The sequence below is a fragment of the Astyanax mexicanus genome, chromosome 3, assembly GCF_023375975.1.
Source record: "Astyanax mexicanus isolate ESR-SI-001 chromosome 3, AstMex3_surface, whole genome shotgun sequence".
NCBI lineage: Eukaryota > Metazoa > Chordata > Actinopteri > Characiformes > Acestrorhamphidae > Astyanax > Astyanax mexicanus.
In genome coordinates, this window is record NC_064410.1 from 28,447,870 (window position 1) to 28,471,125 (window position 23,256).

Genomic DNA, 23,256 nt, shown 5'->3' on the forward strand with positions numbered 1-23,256 from the left:
AGGCAGAGGATATCTGAGAGAGAGAGAGAGAGAGAGAGAAAGAGAGAAAGATAAGTAAGCAAAGTTAGCTAAAGTGATCCAAATATGCTGGATAACACAGTCATGCTACACATTCTAATGTGAACTGCATTCAGTCACAATGGAGGAGCAGCCGTGTCACATCTGATTAATACCTCGGCAGATCTGATTAATACCTCGGCAGATCTGATTAATACCTCGGCAGTGATAAGTACTCTAAAATATATGCCAGAAACGGATAGTTAGTCTCTATAATGATTAAGTTTAGCTCTCAAATGTGTTTATATTCAGAGTGATTTGTTACATCCGAAACGATTAATGGTAAACGTTACTCATGGCCATCCCTAGCAACTATCTAGCTATTTAGCTGTTTAGCAGTCAATATAACGCTAGATGCAGGTTTTAGAGGAGTCCCTTTCCAATTTCTGTCTCTGCTACCAGTCTAAATGGGCTTTGCTTAGCTAAGCAGTAAATTACTAGGACCTGTAAAGTAGTAACTTCAGCTCTGGAGCAGTGGGGTTTTTCAGGTATAACAGGCTTGGTTTAGGCTAACGCAACTAGCAGCGCATGAGGTTAGTTTAGCTAGCTACGGATAAAGTTCACATGAGGCGTTTATGAACGCGTCTTTCACTGGATTGGTTTAGCCTGGCCCAACTTGGCAACCCGATGTAGCACCGTGGCTAGGGTGCGGTGGGCGGGGCAGACTGATGTTATGAAATTGGACTGCTGTAACTATTTTACACGCTTACTCTCTTTTCCTTCAGAATGTACATTTAATATCGTGCAGTCCTATCATAAATACATGTTCATATATGCATTTGTGATACATAATCCATGTTTTAAAAACTTGTTTTAAAAAACAAGTATGTATGTAAAAGAAACTTTATGCTTGGTCACCTCCCTCAAATGATCTCATTTCTGTGTCACTGGCAAATTAGCCCACAGGTGATGACAATAAATGTCTTACTATATTGTAAGCACTCATAACACAACAAAGGCCTACCTAACATCACCAGCAGTACATCTGCTTTTCACTCTACTGGAGAAACACAGCCACAACACAAAACAAACCCACATATCCCTTCCAAGACACAGTATAACACCAATAACTGAGGTAAATGCATTCTACATACAGGCCATATGAAACATAGAGGGTTTGCAAATCTGCATGGAAATAACTGTTTTAACAAAACAAAGTGTAACATTGAATGTTCTTTTTTAATATACTTTTTGTAAATTTTAGGTTAATATATCTTGGTCAAACTATCCAAATGTACTACAAAACTGGTCTAGAGCCCCAAACATTTTACAGTCCATGTGCAATAAAAGATACATTGGATCGAGAGCCTCACCATTAGGGAGTAGAAATAGAGGGCATGACAAAAAATAATTGTGGCTAATTGAAAAAATAATAGATTAGTCGACTACTAAAATAGTCATTAGTAGCAGCCATAGTCAGAATATCAGTACAATTACATTAAGGCAGTTATTTTAAGAAAAGGCTAACAAAAAGAAATAACAACCTTCAAAACATAATAAATATCAAATATTTAAGTCATTGTGGTGTTCATACTACATCACTGGTTAGTGAAATCACAAAAGAAACCGGCAAAAAAGTTTGTTTTCTAGAAGTCTGTCTTGTCTGTGCACCTATTTGCACCAAGAACACCCACAACAAATACAAAACAATGATTCCTCCTCATCCTGTGCCTTGCACTAATTGGCTGTAGCTAGTCGCTGCTTCGGATAACCCTTGATGGATATTTGTTGAGTGCTTTGTTGATCATGTATGTATGTATATATATATATATATATATATATATATATATAGGAAGGACTAAAATTTGGTCCAACCAAAAGTGATCTTGGTGGTCTCAGATCAACCAAACTAATTTGAGGCAGCCTACGGTCACCCACTAAACAACGGAAGAAGAAACACTAAGAGCTGAAACACTAATCTCTGTACTTTGCATGTGTGACTTAGCAAAGTTCTGATAATGGTTTCTGTACTGTACTGTACTGTATGTGTAGATTAACCCTTATTTATAAACACAAATAAAATGTATCTGAAGGCAATTTGTTTATCTGCTTATTCTCCTGTGTGATGTGTGGGCAATTCAAGAGGAATCAGGTTTTGGCAGGGACACAGAAATCAGCACAACTCCAGAACAGGAACCTGGCAGAATTGACAACATGCCCCATCTATGCTGTACAACACTACAGGCAAAGCACAATGTAAATTGCACTTGCACTTGCACTTGAGGAGGGACTGATGCTTTTTGCCCACTCTACCATACTCTTACACACTCATATGTACTATATACTCCAGAAATGGTTTGCAGAAATAACTTTTAATGAATAAATACCATTCTAAAAATAATGATAAAGCTATTAATATAAAACCGAAAAACAAAACCTTTACAATAGGTGTAAACCGTTTTCAATCAAAGAGAACCACAAAGCATAGTTAGCAAAGCTAAAGGCTAGTTTACACCTACTGCAGCCATGGACACCACATGGTGTGAGTGCTGTAGTGCCACAGAGGTGTTGAATGAAAATATGCATAGTTTGTAATGAAACCATAAACAGTGAAGAGAAGTATCAGACACCACTATTATGAAAACAAAAAAGAGAAATTCTACACAAAACTACCAACAGAACAGTTACAACAGTTCATGACCATTTCAATCAAGTTTAAAAAATTGAAACCAGAAGCAAAGTGTCAATTGAATCACTAAATTCGAAAAACGAACCTATTAGCACCAAGCCATACGTGGGCTAGTGGGGTATAAACCCTCCAGCATTAAGCTGTTGAACAGCATAACGGTGTTCTCTGGAATTGTGGTGCTCCAGCCAGCACTTTTGAGATCCAACATCCTCAAGTCACTAACAGTATTGTTGTTGAATGCAATCAAATCAATGCTCCAAAATCTAGCAGAAAGACGTTCCTGGACAACAGAGACAGTTACTTCAACAAAAGCAGGATACCTTCCTTGCCTTTGGAAGAAACAGTGAATAAGCAGGTGTCCCAGTATTTTTTGTGCAAAAAGTATTTTAGTAAAGTAAAGTAAAGGGATTTTGGTGTTTAGACTTCAGGAGCGGATATGGCCGGATATGTTTCCAGCTATACAACTGTGTCTGTTCAACAAGTGAGTTTGGCAAGCTTTAAAGTTAAAAAAAGCCATTGCACGTCATTAAAAATTAAGCTTTACAAATATACCCCAACATTACATGAATGTAAAATAAACCCTTTAGAAACAAGATAGAACTCAAGAGATCAGGGGAAAAACTAGCAAAATAACAAATTAAGACCAAGCATAAACCTTGAATGCTCAATTTTGCAAAACAACCTCACAAGAACAGAACATTTAATATGCATCATATTCTTCTAAAGAATAATATTTCTTTTTTTAACCCAAACATTGGGTGCAAAGACAGAAAAAGGCATACCTGCACATTATTACAAATCCGAAATATTGTCAGAAATAGACAAATGGTATGATGTATATCAAAATAATTACTTTAGCAACTTATCACACAATTTCTGCATATAAATAGGAATACGTGATATCAGAACTATATTGATATATTGGTCTAGATATTTTAAACCGGTACTTGCTGGTGTATTTATTGTATGCCGGAAAGGGACCAAGTGATGCCAGTCACACTACTAAATCTACTACCTTAAAATTAATTGGCATTAGCTAATTTATCATTTATTTTGATAAGCGTTAATACATATATATATTGTTTTATTGAACCTGTTCATTTAAAAAGAGGGTTTAAGGTTGTGTACAGTCTATGTTAGGACCAATTAGCTAAATAAATGTGAAACCATAAAAATTGAAAACTCACTGCTCAGGAGACACCTTTCATTTATTGATTGCAAACAGCTGGTTGAAAACTACAATACAAGGTATATAAAAGTTTCACTTATGTCTAACGTTATTCAGGGGCGTCTAGTCCCTCTGTAAGTTATACATTTGTATTTTGGCAGCAGTAGATATATATATATATATACATGTATAATATCGGATTTCAGCATCGGCACAGAATTGCCACATTGCTGTTGTCCAAGATATAATATCAATATTTTTGCTGAGCTCAATATTACCCATAATAATAATAATTTAATAATGAAAAAGCCTAACAGGTAACTGCATTACCATCATCAACAACATAATTATTATTATTACTAATGTTAGCAATTATTTCTAGTACAGTACTATAAGAAATGGTTATTGTTACATGCCTAAAGGTAAACATTACGGATTGTCTGAATAAAATTCAAAGACATATATTTCAGAGTACATTTTTTATTTATTATATTTAACATACTACAAAACTAAAGCATACATCCCACATTACGAGTTCTTTATGAACTGCACTTGTGCATTACAATGTGCAGACATGCGTAGGTAGTTATTTTTGATAAGGCGTTTTGCATACACACGTATATCCTGATCTACACTTCCCCAAGATGAAACGGCCTGAACAGTTCAACCGTTGTGGCTACATCCCTTACTTTAGGAGACGTGTACTTCCAGAATTGTGCTTTAATAAACTGTTTCTATGTAACAAGCCGTAATAATTCCAGTTGCGTCTAGAAACCTGCACGTCAAATAGCACTTTCTTCACAGCTTCTTACCAGTTTAATAAGATGCGTCATTTAAGCAAAACTGGACAGTCGATGCACACAAAACCATGCACAAACTAGCTTCAAATCCTATATTTACATCTGTTAGGGGTCAGTGCAGCGCGGAATCCGTCAACACAGCACACCACAGACAGTATTAGCTAGCCAAGACCTTTATTATCTATACAAAAACACACACGTGCTCACTGGAGACATACACGCATTAAAGCCATATATTTACTTTTTCATCTAGCTTTCTAGCACACCCAAAGAAGCATCAGAGCAGTCTGTAATCACACACACTGTTTTATTACCTGCTGCCTGCACAGCTAACTAATGTTAGCTAAGCTAACTGACTGACTGAGCTAGCCAGCGTGTTGGCCAATGCTAGCCAGGTTAGCCAGAGAACGCTTGCTAACATATCACTTTAAGTTGCTGCTGTTAGTCTTCGTTAGCTTGCTAAGTTACGTGTGAAAGCTCTTGACCAACAGTACAGCAGCGCTGTGTGGAAAAATCGCCATGAAAAGTAACTCAGCTAGTAATCCAGATATACGCTACGTTTTTTGACTGATAGCTAGCAGACAGGGCTAGTAAAGTTACCTAGCTTAGCTTTCTGTTTGTTTTACGCCGTTGCTAAGTTAGCTTAGTTAGCCTAGCTACTGAGCTAACGTAGCAACGACGTAAAACAAACAGAAACCCGTTAGCTAAGTGTTAGCCAGCTAGCTCCCTAACTAGCGCTGTCGCTAACTTAAACCACAACTTTTTTAACTGTTATCTGACAACAGACCGACACAACACCTATAAACTCAGCAGGCCTGGCACACTCCAGCTTCCCGCTTCAGCTGAACTGATGTAAACTAGTTAACAGTTCGTAGCTCCTGATGTATCCCAGGCTCAGCGCTCGGCGGGCTGAGCGGCTGCAGGGTGAGCTCGGCTCTGATACTCACATTTCCTCAGCCGCTTGATCCAGTGCCGGACGATGATGCTGTGGTGTTTCTTGTTCTCGATGCACCAGGTCGATAGTCCCTGAATCGACTCCATCGTGTTTGTAACTCCTTGAAAGCGACGGTCCAGGCTCGACTCCAGCACAGCGGCCGAGCCGCGACTCTGGCCGCTCGCGGCTCCACTTCCAGCCGCCATTTTCAGGCCCTCTGCGCTCCCTCTCCGTGTCTTGTGTTCAGGCCGGGCTGAAGCGCAGGAGGAGGAGGCAGCCGAGCAGACCGAAGGTTACCCGAGTCCGGCCTGAGTCCGGAGCTGCTCTGGAAATTATTTATTAAAAAAAGACGAGTGCGCCAAAATAGACTGTTTTTTTATCCCTCAAACTGATTTCATTAGTTAATCTGAAGTATATATATTTTATCTCATTCTGACAGTGACAACTTTGATACAAAATTATAAGGGAATTAACCTAAAGCAAGTAACGTTACATTAGTTTTTAGACCAAATAAGCCATTCTCAAACACAACAGCTCAAAATAATTTCAGGTAAATATGCAAAACATAAAAATTGTTTAATAAAAAACTAATTAATTCATGAATTATTTAATTATCATTGTGCTGCAGTTTTTCTTTATGTTTGCTTTCAGCTAGGGCTGTACCGAAATTGAAGTTTCACCATTATCGTAATATTAGCTTTCGCGATAAACACACTAAAACTAGGCTGGAGGCAGAGTGAGGCAGAGCACTACAGTGAACACATAATGCTGCATTCATGTGCTGTCGGACAACACGTAAACAACAGTAAATATCAAACAATGTGCTTTTTATTTGTGAATTGTAATAGTAACACAATTTCTTACAACTACATGTAACATGTTATTTAGCATAAAAAAATTAAAAACACATTTTAAAAAGCTGCAGTTTTTTTAAAAATCTGCAACACAAACCACATGAACGCGGCCAAGTAGGGTGAACGACTGTCATCTCAGTGAAATGTACTGCCGGACAAGCACGAAAATGCAGCATAACTACATTAATTATTAGCCTGTGAAAAAATAGTACTGTCTGTGAGCTATCACTTGACTTAAAGTTAAAGTTAAGGCAATATTTAAACATTTAAATCCCTTTTTTAACAGCAGAAGTGGGAGTCTACACTGCAATAACATCTGTAATGCTTAGGGCTCTATTATACCCCCTGCTTAAGGCACGTCACGATTCTCGTTGTTATCTTACAGTCTATTTTCACGCCTTGCGCACACGTCATTAAAATAGTGTTGGAGTTTAGGAATATATAAACGCAGATGGGCATGGTGGTCTGGAAGTGGCGCGTGTTCAGGTAAATTTCTGGCGTGTTTCTAACTTGGCGGCGGGAAAAACAGGTGCATCACTGACTGATTATTTATCTGTGCAAAGTGTAAATGACTAGTTCGCTATAGCTCGCTAAAATAGGCCCCTTAATTTCAGATTCATGTAGGTTTTTAATATTTAGCTATGTTAAAATTATTCTACAGAGCTTAATTTATTTTATATACAGAATAAACATTCTACACCACCTTTTTTATTTTATTTTCTAGAAAAATAGGATTTAAACCCTGCCCCATCCCATGTCCCTCAATCTCTTTACTCAGACAAGCTATACCCAGATGCTTCACTGACAGGAGTTTCCACAGGAGATCTTGAAAAGAATAAGAAAGATCTTCTGAAGAAAATGATTCAAATACGTTTTTTGTGTACATTAATACTGGTACAACCTTTATAAAGAATGCCAGCTAGATAGCTAGCAAGTTGGTATTAAAAACGATTACACAGACGTCAAAAACAAATAAACATTTATTCATATGAAAACAGACTTTTGTTAAATATTTTAACATCCATTAAAAGCAATTCCAATACAATGAAAGAAATAACTTACAGGGGAAGAACACAATATGTAATATACTGTATAAAAGATTACACTAAGAATATGTGATGAAGTACTGTACATTATACTGTACTGTATTATGAGGTGTCTCAATCAAAAATGGGGAACAATATCTGCTTGGTACAATACCTGAGACCAATATCAAACAAATACCCACTTCTGTTAACTGAAAATGAGGGGATTCCATAAGCCATCTGCAAAGTCAATAAACAATACAGATATTCCAGATTCTGTAGACATTTGCCCAACCTGGAAATGGTACAGGTACATTCCCCTTTTAATATTGCTACACCAAGCGGTGTCTTATGTGCTACTTCAGTTTCTTTCAAACAATCAAATGTAATGCTCATGTGAAGGCAAAGTTCAGTGTCTACATTACCATGTCCTCACAAGTCTCCTATAGGTTTTAAATGTGCCTTAACAGATACAACCTATTGTAACATTGTATTCTTACTGTTTAATCCTGAGTCACAATATATTGACATATTCCATGTTAGTAAACAAAGCATGAAATTCTTTGTAGAATGTAGAATCCCTCTTAACTACTGAAATGAACTCCAACAGCCTAAAGCCTTGCTCTATAACCAGAGTACAGGACCTTGCATTCAACCCCCTTAAAAGTCATTAGGTTAATACATTTTGTACTGTCATTATATTGTAAGATTGACCCTCAAACTAGTTCACCTAAAGTATATTAATCAAGAAAATAATCTGTGATTCAGTTTCTGACTGAACAATGCTGTTTGTTATGGAATGTCCAAATTTAAGTGCAGTTGATGGATTCAAAAATGTATTTATTAATTTATTATGTAGCATTACTACACTTATCATAAACAATGTGAAGTTCCATTCAATTGTTTCCAACATTCAGTTAAATCAATGCAATGATGAGCAAAATGGAGGAAAATTAAGCATTTAAACATTTTAGTAACCAAAGCCAGAATAGATTTTTTTTCTAAATTCTTGATTTTTGTTTCTTTATGTACACATAAAGGACACATACTAACAGTTCTGTAGGAACAATCTCAATTTGTAATCTCATCAAATTAGATACTACATCAGTGTTGAACTACTTCAACAATTACGAGTTATTCAAAAAAGTGCTTTGTTGTTGGTGCAACAGTGAAAAAAAGGATGCAATGTCAGCTAATGTAATGTTAATAACTTGTATTGGAATAGCAAAGTAGTCCGTTTGCTATGGCTCAAATTATAATACCAATTGTTTTTAAATATTTTCTTAAACGAAAATGTAAATAAATAAATAGTTAAGTTAAGAATATTTTGTGTTTGTGAATCCACCCAAGATCAATCCTAAAGTGTGCAGAGCTGCTAGAATTTCTACCAATCGCTGGCCTGAGGGGATTGAATACTTGTGCAAACTGAATTTTGCTAACAAATAGGGCATTTGTCTTGCAATGAAATACTGTCTGGAACAAACTATATAACTGTCATGTGTAATCCACATGAATCTGATGACTTCAGGGGGTCCCTTTGCAAGGCACTGTATAAGAGCATACTGACAAACGTGAAATCAGCCCAGAATTGATGAAGCTGATTTAAGAAGAAGACTCCAATGTGTGTTAAGTTCACTGTATGGACTAAATATTAATCACAAAAACAGTTAACAAAAAACAATACAGGTTATGTATACTGTATAAAAAGGTTTAGCTCGCCCAAAAGGCAAACTAAAATAACTACCTGCTTCCAGTTTGACTGTCTCTATTTGTCTGTATTTGTGAAATGAAAAACATACTGATAAAGTGAACAAATAAATAGTACAGCCTCCTATTATTATATAAAAAAGCATGTATGGTACTCTTTACATGTGCAAGATGTATTTGGCAATGAAACAGTTTTCCCATGATGTCCTCCGTGTTTCACATTTAACAAAAGCATTTCACAAGTCACTTGTCACACCTTTTAAACTAATGGAGATTATGTTCTCTGCCACTAAATAAATACACAACATCAAGTTCTGGTGATGGAATTTGCTCAGTAATGAAAGACTGGCTCTCTGGTATCATCTTAAGGCTTTCAGTGAGTCCAGTGTCTTCAAGTAATGATCCAATTCAAAATAGAAACGATGTTAAATAATTGTTTTTATCTTTAAAAAAAGATCTATATGTGTAAAAGTCTCTTCCATTCACTTTGCGTATGACTTGTTTTGCGTATGGATGTTTACAATTCAAGAAGAAGATGGTTAAGGTTGTTTGTGATCTTAAGAGTGCAACAGTGCTGTAGTTTACCAAAAGTACATATCTGCAGATTGCCTGTTTGTCAGCAAATGGTATAATGGTGTAAACTAAAACAGGTCAGCATTTTTCGGCAGTAACAGCAGAGTGTTTTAGAAGCTTCAGTGTGCTTCAGCGACTCGTTTTGCTGCTCAAGATTTTGTACAAGATGACATACAGATGCTGAAGAAGTGAAGTTCAGCCACTTATGCGTACACCTTTCACTGGGGCCGTTCAGGACTTATAATCACTGATTGGACTTCCACAGAAATGCCATTTATCCTGCTATTTACGGCAAAACTGTAGGATTTTACCGACCTAGGTGATCTGAACACCTACTGAACTAGCGTCTTTTGTTGTTTCACAGAAATTGCAATGAGTTCCCAATATTACTTCATGACTTCATGAATTTCTTAACAAAAGGTAAAGAGACCTGCCTACTGCTATGTGCTTTGCTTTTCTATGAAACTGGATTTCTGATGAGCTCTCTTTTTTGGCAGCCCCCTATTCACATCTTGAACCCATTTGCGTGTGCGGAGAGAAACTGCCACCTCTCTTTTTCCAGTGGCCTGGCCGGGGTCTGAAGTTGGGGTGGTGGAGGAGACAGAAGAGTCCTGAGTGTCTGAACAGCTCCCACCTGTGGAAAGAGGAGGTATTACAGCTGAGAAAACACTACTTCCTCAGGCTGCTTTGATCTTACATGAAGAAAACTCGTGAGCTCAGTCCAACTTCTCTTTTGTACCCCTTCCCCTTGCTTTTGAGTGTTACACTTCCTCTTGGAACAGTGTTACAATAGCAGTTATATAGCATATCAGTAACCTAGCTGTTGGTAATTATTTAACTTTAGAGTTTAGTACATCTCCAGAAAGGGGGCAGTTGATGCAGAAACTAATTATTAATTGTCCATTCCTTAATTCTTCTGTAATGGGGAGCTGAAATTAGCTTTTTTATATATATATATCTTTCCGTTCCACCATCTGACAGGTTGTTGATGCTAGTTTCTAGATTGTGGATACCTCCAGATTCTGACGTCTCTGGTCCTTGGTGTCTCAATACTGCATCTTCTTCTTTTGTTTGTGCACTAGAGGTGGCCCCAGTACAGGTGACACGCTCTGAACTGGTGGGAGTGGGACTGGGGTGTTCTGGCTCTTCATCTCGAGACTGTTTGCAGGTTGGCAGACCTGTCTCGGAGTCTGACCAGCTTAATCGACGTTTCTGAAAAAGAGCAGTAAAAACATTAAAAAATAAGATAAGATATAAGAATCATATTTTAAAATAATCAAAGTGTCCCTAGTGTTACTTCTTAAGGCTCATTTATACTCCCTTTATGTGGGGAAATTTTGAGACACCATATTCATTTATTCATATTTGTAATCGCAAACAAGGCTCTAATACCAACATCCGATACAGTGTGCCTAGTGCATATTCCTGCGCAAACTTCATTGCTCAAGTCCAAATTATATTTATCAGTCCCTGTTCCACAGCACAGGAGAGGGCATGAGTGAGAGAATAAGAGAGAGAGCACACAATAATGCAAGTGAGTTGGGGAGACAGTGTTCCAACTTCTAACAGATCAGGAAATCACCCTTTGCACAACAAAATTTATGAAGCACTCTGTCCGGCCACCTGTAGTCACTGTAACCCTCAAGTAATACATCCTACAAAAAGTATTCATATGAAGTAAAAAAAAAAAAACACAGGTGAAAAAGTCCAAAATAAAACTTCCATTAAAACACACACTGCTCCCCCACTCCTCTCGTATTTACTTTCTGTTTTTTCCTGAAAGTTGCATCTAATTGGCTGATGTGGTCCTGACATCACATGATTATGCTTGGGGAATAAATGTATGTCTGTACAGTACAAAAAAATTAAATAGTTTATAAAATATTACATCAAATCTCAAAATTACTGCATTGTACTACTTTACAATTACATAATGCTACTGATTGCCTAATTCTAAGTAGGTATCAGCAATTATCCGTGCATCCCTATGTTTAAGGCCTTTAACGTACACTCTTTTACAGAGAAACTTCACTGTTTACCCAGAATATATTCTTAACCAATCTGTATAGTCTATAATCTCCTGCTTCAGGAGAAAAGTCAGTAAAAATACCTTAATATACACAATGCTCGACATATTAGCTAACTTTTTTATCTCAATTTTTCCCCCCAATTTAGCTATGCCCACACATTTTTTTTTCTTTAGCCGTACTCCCCCAATCAACATACAAACATGGTGAGGACTGATACATATGATACATTGCTGAGTAACGCAGCAACTCAGCTCCAATACATAAGCTTAAAGACGCCTCATTCTGATCAACATCTACTTAGGAGTGATGTGGGGAGAGAGCCATCTACCTACGCAAGGAGAAAGCAAGGCCAATTGTGCTCTCTCGGGGCTCTGACAGCCAATGCCAAGCAGCATGACCGGGATTCAAACCAGCAATCTCCAGATCATAGTGGCAGCGCAGCAGCTTCCTGGACCACCCCATGATAAAAGCTGATTTAATTGTAAACCACTGTAAAGAGACCGGTCTTAAAGTGCCCAAACAGGACAGCCTCAACATCAAATATCTTAAAAATGGTGTATCAAGTCAACCTGTATTTGGAACCTGTAGGGCTCTGCAGGTTTTGACCTTTGGTCTATTTTGGCTCTGTAGCCCAGCATCAGTGTTTTTAATCTGATGCAGGCAGCTACAAAAAGGCCCCGCACAACTTTTTTAAACTGATGCTGACTCATGTTTAGCTGCTCTACATCAGTGTTTGGAGAAATGTGGCATCTGCCCAACTGTGTGTACGTGGGCTGGCACAAAACTAGGATCAACAGGAGAGCGTACACAGGCCATCCCACCCTCCCAGAGAGCAGGAATAACTCTGCTCTCTTAGACCCGGGGGCTTTGTCCACAAAGACCCAGAACTTTTCTAAAAACATGTTTTACTCCATTTCCAGAGATCTCTCAGCTCTCACAAAAACACAAATAATATTTAATTAACACTTGCTTGCCAGCACACAATCATGAAATTATACATGAAACAAACTAGGGATGTCACATTAATGCATTTATTTTAATTTATTAATCACTAGAAAAATAACATGTTAAAAATGTAAAGATGATTATCGTCTTCTGGTGCTACAATTCCAGCCACTGTTGCCTATTGAAAGCAAATGAAACTGCTCTGATTAGCCTCTGCTGATGTTCTGAGCATCATAACTGGAGACGAAAGTAACATACAGACATCATACAGGTACACGCATCATATCGATCTAACTCTATCTAACCAGCACAGTAACTCACACTAATATCTCACACAAAAATCAGCAATTACTCTACCTCAGAACAGTTGGCATCAGGGCTAACACCCTACAAGCCTGCTGATGACTTTGTCTGTTAACCCGAATTAACTCTAGTCATAATCCATATATCATATCAAACCACAAACCTACCCAGATTAAAGAACACAATGCTATCAATCAGTAAAATAGCAATTAATTCCACTCAGATATATAGTAAAACAAAGTTTTTTTTGTATTTTATTTGGACTACTAAAAAAATATTGCAAAATATTTTAACTTTGTTAACAATGAGGTGGCATTACTTGCGATGAGTGTTCATTAAACACAGATTTATAAGGGTGTGAGTGTGAGGGGGGTCAGGCTGAGTGTAAAAAGGCTGAGTGTAAAATAAAGAAATCTTCAAGTAAGTCAACCTCAGAGCAACAAACTACACTACTAACTTTTCATGTAAAATGAAAAGAAAGAGAAAACGACTGCATCACAAACAGACCATGTCAGAATAAAAGGCAGTAAGACAAATTAATAAACACCAAAAAATCAAAAGTAAATGTAACCTATAAAAATGAATGCCAAAAAAAAAAATTGTCTCCCTATTGTTCAATATTATTAAGCAAAGGCTAATTTCTGGCGGAAGCTTTTTTTCTTTTTTTGAAGCTTTATTCTTTTTTTTATATTAGCATAAACATTTATTATTCCTCTTTTTCCATTTTTTGTTAGCAAATGCATAAAATAATCTCAGGCTACACCTAAAAGCTGAGAGCTACACAATCATTATTTGGTAACTGAATGATAATTTCAATTAGATTATAATCTATATTAGATCCAATATTAATCTATATTTAACTAGATTATTTGACGGTTTGACCTATACTCTACAAAATAACTGCTTTCTCCCCTCCCAGTTTACTCCCAGTGTTGACCACAGCCGACCCCCACCTACTGCAGCATTCCACTATTGCACAACAGTCACCACACCACAATATTGGAAAGACCCTTTCTTATGTAATAATGTGTTTTGCATGCAGAAATTGGTTTTGATTGATTTTATTTGACTCTCTTAAATATGCAGATAAACCTTACGTTAAACAGAAATATAACGATTGTGCTTCTGACTGATTCGTCTATGGCTAATAAGGGACGATTCCCAGACAGGATTTAAGCCTGGTAATAGACTATAGTAGTCCTTTTAATGGAAAAACTACACTTAAATTGCTGTGTAGTCCAAGACTAGAGTTAAACCTTGTCTGCAAAACTGTCCCATAGAGTTTATTGGCAAGATGTTCTATAGGAGGCAGAGAGTAAATAAATGATTTAAATGAGCTAAAATGTAAATGACAGTAAGGTGAGTCACATGAACTGTGTTCCACCAAGAAGTTAAAACTGGCTTCTTCTAGACCAAGATTACATTCCATGCACGTCCAAGTAAATCATCTACTCTGTGGAAAGCCTGTAGGCGCCCTGCTCACCCAGAGTGCAGCACAGGGGATCCATTTGGCTTTCTGTGTTGACTATGGGGAAGTGAAGCAATTCACACCAAATATGTCACAATCTAACATGAAATTTGATGTTAAAACTATTCATCACAGGTCAGATCTTTTTCTAATAACTATATAAGAAAGCATCAGTAATATGGTTTCATTCACATTTGGATGGACGTGGAAATTAAATATGATTTTAATAGAGGGCATTGGGGCTGTATGATATTTTGTTGTTATGTGATATATATTGAGACATTAACAAAAACAGTTTTTTTAACCAGATTTTGCCAGAAGTCATCGATCCAACATGTCATGATATTAATAATGCAATCAGTGTATTATCATTAGAGTAAAAGTAATGGTATTACATAAATATAATTGGTAATCTGGTAGATATTGTGCATGATTATGCATGACTGATTCTGCATGTTTATATATTGCAATATTAATGTTAAAACAATATATTGTCCAGCCCTGACATTTAATCATGTAATTTTACCAGTTCTAGTATACACTTATTTAATATTTCATCAAAATATGAGGCTTGAGCACAAACCATCTCACAGAGCTAGAAAGATTTTTCAAAAAACAAGAACTTAAAGACTCCTAACAGGCAGAAAAATAGTAACAAGCGTTAATACTTAATAAGCCTTGACCACAAAAGGTTCCCAAACTGTTGCTTCACACCCTTTTATTTTTATTTAAAAACTTTTAAAATGTGTAGTTTTTGTAGCCATTAGTGACATTAGTGGTTGTCCTGTTCTAGCACACCTGATTTAAAAGTACTTTATGAGTTGCATGCATCTGTTAAACAACAGTTTGTGCCGCACAGAGGGTATTTAGCCCTCTTAAAAAAAAAAAAGAAAAAGCCAAAGGTTAAGGTTCAAAACATGAAATGTTCACAGAACCATTTAAAAGGTCAAATTGTTCTTTAAGTTGTTGTTCTCTGACAGAAAGTATTTTGCATATGTATCAAAAAGTAGTCCATTAGTGTCAGAGTTTAATATTGTACTAAACAGTTTCTGCTAAGAATGCATTGTGCCATACTGTAATCCATATCGAATCACTTATTGCATAGCAGCACTTTTTTTTTTACATATAAAAAAGTTCATTAGGTTAAATTCTGTGCCTTTCTATTTATTTTGGGTTTAAGATAAAAAGATAAATCTGCATATGTAAAACTTTACATACAGCTGTATATACTGTGTGTGTGTGTGTGTGTAATATATGTATACATAAAGAATATTATTAGATTTTTTTTTATACTACAATACTATTTGTATTGTAACTGTAATGCTACAATTTTAAATAGCATTCTGTGTGTGTTTGTCAGTCTGTCTGTCTATCCAGAAGCAGTGCAGATGCTTCAAAAACAGTAGAACAGAATCAAATATACATGATTTAATAATTGACTAAATGATAAAACCAAGTATAATAAAGATACCTTCCTTTTTTCCCCAACTACACTACAGCAACAGGAATAATACTAAAAAAACATCCTAAAACATACTAAATCAACTAAATCAATCGTTTATAACCTTTCGCACAGTTGAGAGTTCATCATCTCCTATGTTTACATTGGACTTTACCTTAACGGGCAGCTGGTTCTGCTGCCAGCGTGGTGGCAGGCTGGCAGCACTGGAGTCCTGGGACAGCGAGGTGGAATTAGGATCAGTAGGTAAAACCCGGGGAAACCAAACCTTCAACATCATTTCCACCTGCAGAAGCGTGCGCATGTACTTCTCTCTGTTGAGAGAGGAGCGGTTGGAGGTGGTCTTCAGCAGCTGCTTTATGACTATGTACAGTATAAAGTCAACTGCATTAAAGAGAGTACATATAAAAAAGAGGAGTGAATGCTAAAACAAGAACATACCCCAACTGAGGTTTCTGCAAGATCCCAACAATCCTCTGCAACCGGTCCATAGCAACGCTCTGCTGGAATGTGCTCAGACCTGTAAATCAGATAGACATCACTTCAGATCATGCTTTACTTTTAAAATGAGTTAAATAAGCAGTTTCTTTGTAATGATCATGGATACAGACTAAATATAAAACTATGGTTGCATTCACACAGCAGGTAACTGTGGCCCTAATGTTTGGAATATGTAACACAGATTTGTTAACTGTGTTGCAGTGTAAACAGCCAAAACACACAGAACTGGACATTTTCAGCTCCACTTTGGACCACTTATATGGTAATAAATCCTATATTCAATATACAGCTCAAGAAAAAAAATAAAAGACCACTTCAGTTTCTGAATCAGTTTCTCTGATTTTGCTATTTATTGATGTGTGATATGTGAGACACAATTTCTCTAAAATTCCAAAAAAAATATTGTCATTTAAAGCATTTATTTGCAGAAAATGAGAAATGGCTGAAATAACAAAAGTTGCAGAGCTTTCAGACCTCATGTTTATATTCATATTCAAGTTCAAAAGTTTATATAAGTGTTAAGAGTTCAGAAATCAATATTTGGTGGAATAACCCTGGTTTTTAAATCACAGTTTTCATGCATCTTGGCATGTTCTCCTCCACCAGTCTTACACACTGCTTTTGGATTATTTTATGCCACCTCTGGTGCAAAAATTCAAGCAGTTCAGCTTGGTTTCATGGCTTGTGATCATCCATCTTCCTCTTGATTATATTAGAGGTTTTCAAATGGTTAGGTAACTATATTTGGAGAGATGTCTTTGTTTAAACTAAATTAGAAGGCACATTTTGTAGCTGCCCCATCCTTATCATTTTTAAAGAATATGGCTCATTGTTTTGTGATTGTTTTGCAATGTACTTGCTATAGTTTAGGCTATTTTGCCTGGAATCCATTCCAATACATACTTTTTCTCAATTTTAACCACTGTGAGATGCACTTTCTTGTGTGAGTTTAATCATTTTCTTGCAGCATGACCAACTAAACATGGACAGATGACCCAATGCTCTCTTGGACCACTTCTATAAAACTATTATGCAAAGATCATTTAATGAGAGCCAGATATCCATGTCCTGATGCAGGATCTCAAAACCACCACACTACTACCACCACCATGCTTCACAGTTGGTGTCAGTTTCTTTATTTGAAAAGCAGCATTAGGTTTACACAGGACACATCAGGATCTGTTTTAAGGAAACTTCTTTGTATAATTGTTCATGTTTGCAGTTTATATGCATGCACAAGATTCTGCACTTTAATATTTTGCCATAATATTTTAAACAAACAAGTTACTGCTGTTTACAAAATATACAAAACAGTAAATAAATATTTTTCAGTGTTTCGTTTATATCAGCAAGAATAATTTAGCACACAAATACCCTCAAAATATCATATACTATTTTTAGGCCCCACTTCTAGTTCTCTGTGTTATTTATTTACATTTGGTGATTGTGTTGTTCCTGACATCACTTGAACTTTCTCAATGGTGGTTCAACAACAATTAAAGCACTTGGTTATTGATGACATCATTGTGGGTTCAATATCACAACTGTTGCCACTGTTGAAAGAGGCTCTTAACCCTCACCGCTCCCCAAGCACCATAACGGCAGCTGCCCACAACTCTGGGCATGTGTGCTTACTTAATGTGTATGTTACTGTGTTTATGTGTGAGCTCTTTTCTGTGTATGCGTGTTCACTGCATGGATGAGCTTAAGGCAGACTGAACATTCCATCTGTGTGTTCAAAACAAGTATGGTAAATATGGTTATCTTGTCTCCTCAACCCACTCCATCACTTGATGAGAAATCTTGTTGGCTTTATCAAATCAGGCTATTTGACTATCAGTGCATGTTTTAGAAGCTTTTTATGCATGTAGACACTTACCTCTGTCATATCTCCCTGTTTTTAATCCATTCAGCAGCTCCAGCAGTGGTCTAATATAACCTTGCAGCTCTGCACACTGAAAGCAAGAGACAGAGACATGAGTTGCCGATGATAAGCTGCTGATAAAAGAGCTATAAAAAACCTTTCAGCATCAGTCACGTGCATCAACATCCACTGACCTGTTTTACATTACAAATTTGTATATTTTTAACGGAGCATAAAGCAACAATGTGGTTGACATTTTATGTTTTTTTAAGTAAAAAACATCAACACACAATCCCATTCTTTTGTATTCCCGGTTACAGCCCCTAGCAGCAATGAATGCAATCATACACATGATCCATATTGTGACTAGATTTCATTACAACACATACATTTTATTATTTTATATTTATAACCATTGTGAGAGACTTGCTTGTGTGATTTTGATCATTGTCTTGCAACATGACCCGACCAAACATGGACAGATCACCTGATATTCTCTTGGAACAACTCTCTAAAAACATTAATCATAGATCCTTCAATGAGAGCAAGGTCTTCAGCTCCTGATGCAGGATCTCTAAAATCTTAACACACTACCACCCCCATGCTTCACAGTTGGTGTCAGGTTTTTACTTTGAAAAGCAGCATTAGGTTTACAGAAGACATCGCAAGATCTGTGTCACCCAAAATGTTTCACTTTAGATATATCTGTTTATAACAAATTATTCACAAAATAGTATTTCAGTCTTCGAATATCTGTACCAAAAAGTATCCCTTGTGCCAAAACGTGTTGAGGTGATATATAAATAAAAATAATAGCATTAACAGGAAGGTAACTAACTCACTTTGCGAGAAAAAGCCAGATCTCGTTCTGTCAGAGTCCTAGATGATGATACACAGGTCAATTGCCTGTGGGCTGTCTGGTCACTCTCTACTCTGGAGGCCTGCTGATCTCCACAGACTAAATGTGCCTGGGGCCTGAGTGTGAGCTCCCTGGAGAAGGGCTCAGGACTGGGCTTGCCCAAACCAGCCACAACATCTCCCTCTGAAGATGCCTCTGACAAGACCTCATCCTCTGTCTGATCACTCTCGCTGAACAGGCAGTGCATGTTGGAAGACAGGGAGGCTCGTGAAGGCCATTCAGAGCGACTGCCAAGCGACTGCATCCCTAAAGACACAGTAACACAGATAAGAAGGTGATAAGGTGGGTTAGTCATTCGTCAACTCAAGGGTAGAAGTGTTCTCATGTAGGCTGACATAACAGAGTGAACAGGAGAGAAAACAGGAAAGTAGGAAGGGCTTCTTATCCTGCCATGGAAGACATGAAAAAGCAGGAAAAGGTTGACTGTGTGGTTTTAAAAAACAATAAAAGACAAAGTCTTCAAAGATTTAAAGGAAGAATTAACCAGCCCTACATGAAAACACTGTTTTTTTCTCTATATATGACTCTCCTCAGACACATTACGCAAAGTATACAAAATTTGTATACTTCTACAACAGGCCAAAGGTCCACAGGGAGATAAATCAAGAACAGCACAGTGTTACGAGAGGAAACATGGGGGAGAACTACTCAAACCAATACAACACTTTCACAAACAAATGAGGGAAAGAGGTACAGAACTTAAGACACAATGAGAGAAAAAAGCTGTTGCATTAGTGGTTACTATTAAAAACACAAGGCTTTAGAAGATACACACCAATAACATATGAACAAATACTGAATTTGTAACTTCACACATATCAGATATATAAGTTTTAAATGTATCATTTATTACAGGCCATTTAAGCCCAAAACAACACTAGCAATACATTCAAGGACTAACTTGGAATTGCAGACCTCAGTTTTACTAATAGAAACTCTCATTTTAGACTTCAGCTGTGAAATAAATAGTATTAATTTTCTGACACAACATATTACTATATCCTTAATTTAGTAATTTTGACTACTCATATTTTACTAATGATTTACGTAGGATTTCTCACTCTCTTAACAGTGAATTCAATTTTACTAGTAGAAACTCTAGTTACAGATATTTATAAACACGTTTTAGACAGAATTCATTAAAAATACAATTTCTATAGGAGAAAGGTAGCTTTAGATATCTTTAACCAGAAAAATTACTATAAAAAATATAACACCCAACAACTATATAGAGAGCTAAAACTGCACATATTAGCATTTTTCTAGTCAGAATTCACTGAAAATACTATTTCCACTAGTAGAAATGTAAGTATAGATATATGTTGCTGGAGCCCATACTAAAAATGTTATTATAAAACTATCACAATTACTAGACACAACTCGAATTGTAGATAAATAATATTATATAATAGAGTTTTAAAACTGCACATACTAACATTTGTACTAGTCAGAATTCCCTGAGAATACTATTTCTACTAGTAGAAAAGTAACTGTAGATATAATAACTGGAGAATTAATCAGTAAAAATAAAATTAGTATATTTGAGTAATGTAAGTTAATTGAGAATGAGAAAAATGCAATGTAAGCCAATTGTAGTAACCAGACTAGTCAAAATGACATAAAAGCACATGTCGTTCTGGTAATGTGACTGATATTACGAACAGCAAACAAACCTTATCTGATACCTTAGCTTCTACTAGAAAAATAAAACTGCATTAGTCCCACAGAGACACTGAGTTTGAGTTAAGCTAAAACGGCGTGCCATACTTGGACTGGAAGGCTACGTTTCAGTGGGTTCAGTCGGTAGCTAGAGTCCCCATGTGAACCTGTGGGTGTAATGGGTGTATGTGCAGGCCTGTGTGTCTGTGCTGAGATCTGCTTCAGCTTGTCAGCTTGCTCTTTATAGCTTTGCAGAAACGCTGACGAAACTTTTAGCTATCTAAACGACTGCGTCTTAACAGTGTATGAGAGGAATAACTGCAGAGAGAGTGTGTTGTGTTTAGCCATAAACACACACAAAAAAGCTGCCTGATCCATGATGGTGCTAGACAGTTCACTAGCTAACCACAGAGGCTATTGGCTGGCAGTACAGTGGTGGTAGCTAGTATAGCCTAGCTAACGTATTTAAAAGCTGTAGCTGACTAATAATACACCTGTATTAATAAACCTCCATGTTGTTAATATCAAATAAAAAACAGGTTAAAGCTAACTAGAGAATGTGAACAAATAAAGACTGAAACGTCTGTTAAAAACATGCACGGTTCTCTCACCTTGTTTGAGGAGGGGTGGTCGTATATGGTGGGACAACAACACCACAGCCCCGGTAAACACGGTCCTTCTCCTCCTCTCTGTCTCTGTTTTTCTCTCTCTTTCTCTCTTTCTCGTTTAAAATCAAACGTGTCCGCTTTTTGCTGTGAAACCCAGCCGGTTCTTTTCTTCTCCGCTGATCTGATTCGACTCTCTCGCTTTTTTTCTCTGTTTTCTCTCTCTCTTTCTCTCTACCTCTCTTCCTCTCTTTCTTTCCACAAGCGCTTCACTTTTCGGCGAGGTTCAGCATGTGTGTCTCTGCACGTGCTCCGCTGGTGTGTGAGCCATGCTGAGCGCTCATTGGCTGCGCCTTCTAAGCGGGTGCGCTAATTGGCCCCTCGCACGACCAAACAGCTCACGCCTGCTCACTGATTGGTGGGCTACATGTGTTTGCAAGCATTGCTCCCTGCACGTGGCCCTCGTGTGGAGGGACGGCTACTACGACGTGGAGAAGCCCTCCCTCTCTCTCAGTCTCTCTCTCTGTAAATCTCTCTCTCTCTCTATCTGTCATTGTCCCACACGAGGCTCAGAGCGTGTTAAAATATGCTTATCCCCTCAGTTGTGAAACTCTGGACTGAATAAACATTTTCATAAGCTTTAAATTATGTTTTTCTATTGGAGAACGCGAATAGCTATATTCTACACTTATCTTATTGCAGCGTGCCACTTAGGTCGGTGTGGGTTTATATAACAGCTATAATTCACTTTGTATACAGTAAATTTACCAACTTATCTTTATCTTTTTAAATTAGACATCTGTTTTTGTTTGATTGTGCATTTAAGACATACATTTTTATATCTATTTACTGAAATAAAAAAATCTTCTGATTGGATGCCTCAAAAGCAGCACTAAAGTACATAAAACGTGTAGGTTCTGGGTTTTTTTCAGTGATTAGTGGGATATATATTGGTTCATTGCTTGACTTATGTCATGTTTTACATCCATAAATTCTGCTGGGACTCATTGCTGTGACTATAAAAATTAAAATATATCATACAAATATCCTCTTGAGACCCTGTGTCCTCATAGGGGAACATTACATTTAAGCTTTACTGTAACATGATACTTTTTTTGGCACATTTTTTTTCAACCTTGACCCTTTGACCTCATATGAAGAGACTGCCCGTACCTAGTGTCCAATAACAACATTGTAACTGAAGTTTAAGTTAACATTATGTATATTTTAATTTCTGTCCTGCAGTTTTCTTTTGTTATTTTGGTTTTATTATTGTGGGAAGAATGACTGAAAATATTGAAGACTTTTATTTTGAAACTGTGGGGAAAACGGGAGTGAATGAGTCAGGCAGTTCAGCAGAACAGGCGCGAATGCTGGAGGGGACAGAGAGGGAGGATATTCAGGAGAAACACGGCAATATATGCCCCTAGCTAGAGCGGGAACAAGGTATTTTGTTTGTGACCAGTGTTTTTTGTAACGCATATGTGTATTCTCAGTGACATTTGTGAAATTGTAATTTGTTTTTGTTTCTTTCATAGCTCTTAAGGTGTGTTTGTGAGACCAAAAAAGTATTAAATCTTCATAAACCATCAGTTGGCTTTACCATTTTCTGGCTGGGGGGCTACAAACATTACATTCAATTAATTGAATACAAGAGGGCAGGAATCCCAGACAAAAGTTTTTACAGCCAGGCCTGACAGAAACGTGGGTCAGATAATAATCTCATCCAATTTTCTGTTTGAAAATAGTTTATTTA

At 37.0% G+C, this 23,256-nt stretch overlaps 2 protein-coding genes across 4 annotated transcripts in view; both read right to left on the reverse strand.

Annotated features, from left to right (window-relative positions):
• The window catches only part of rprd2a (regulation of nuclear pre-mRNA domain containing 2a), a 41,200-nt gene extending 35,334 nt beyond the window's left edge, over nucleotides 1-5,866 (reverse strand). For all 3 annotated transcript variants that reach the window (XR_007438449.1, XR_007438448.1, XM_022683011.2), the window contains exon 1: nucleotides 5,602-5,866. Coding sequence is in view for 1 of the 3 variants with exons in the window: in XM_022683011.2 (XP_022538732.2) it covers nucleotides 5,602-5,794 (193 nt within the window). In the remaining 2 variants the exon portion in view is untranslated. The remainder of the gene's footprint in view (nucleotides 1-5,601) is intronic.
• A 1,538-nt stretch (nucleotides 5,867-7,404) lies between these two features.
• Nucleotides 7,405-21,818, reverse strand: ciarta (circadian associated repressor of transcription a). Its single transcript, XM_022683013.2, has 7 exons — nucleotides 21,507-21,818; nucleotides 19,160-19,482; nucleotides 18,333-18,408; nucleotides 16,394-16,472; nucleotides 16,110-16,266; nucleotides 10,761-10,959; nucleotides 7,405-10,381 (listed from the first exon to the last, which is right to left on the reverse strand). Exons 2-7 carry the CDS (start codon nucleotides 19,478-19,480, stop codon nucleotides 10,188-10,190), a joined length of 1,026 nt encoding a protein of 341 aa, XP_022538734.2. The 5' UTR covers nucleotides 19,481-19,482; nucleotides 21,507-21,818; the 3' UTR covers nucleotides 7,405-10,187.
• Nucleotides 21,819-23,256: the final 1,438 nt, after the last annotated feature.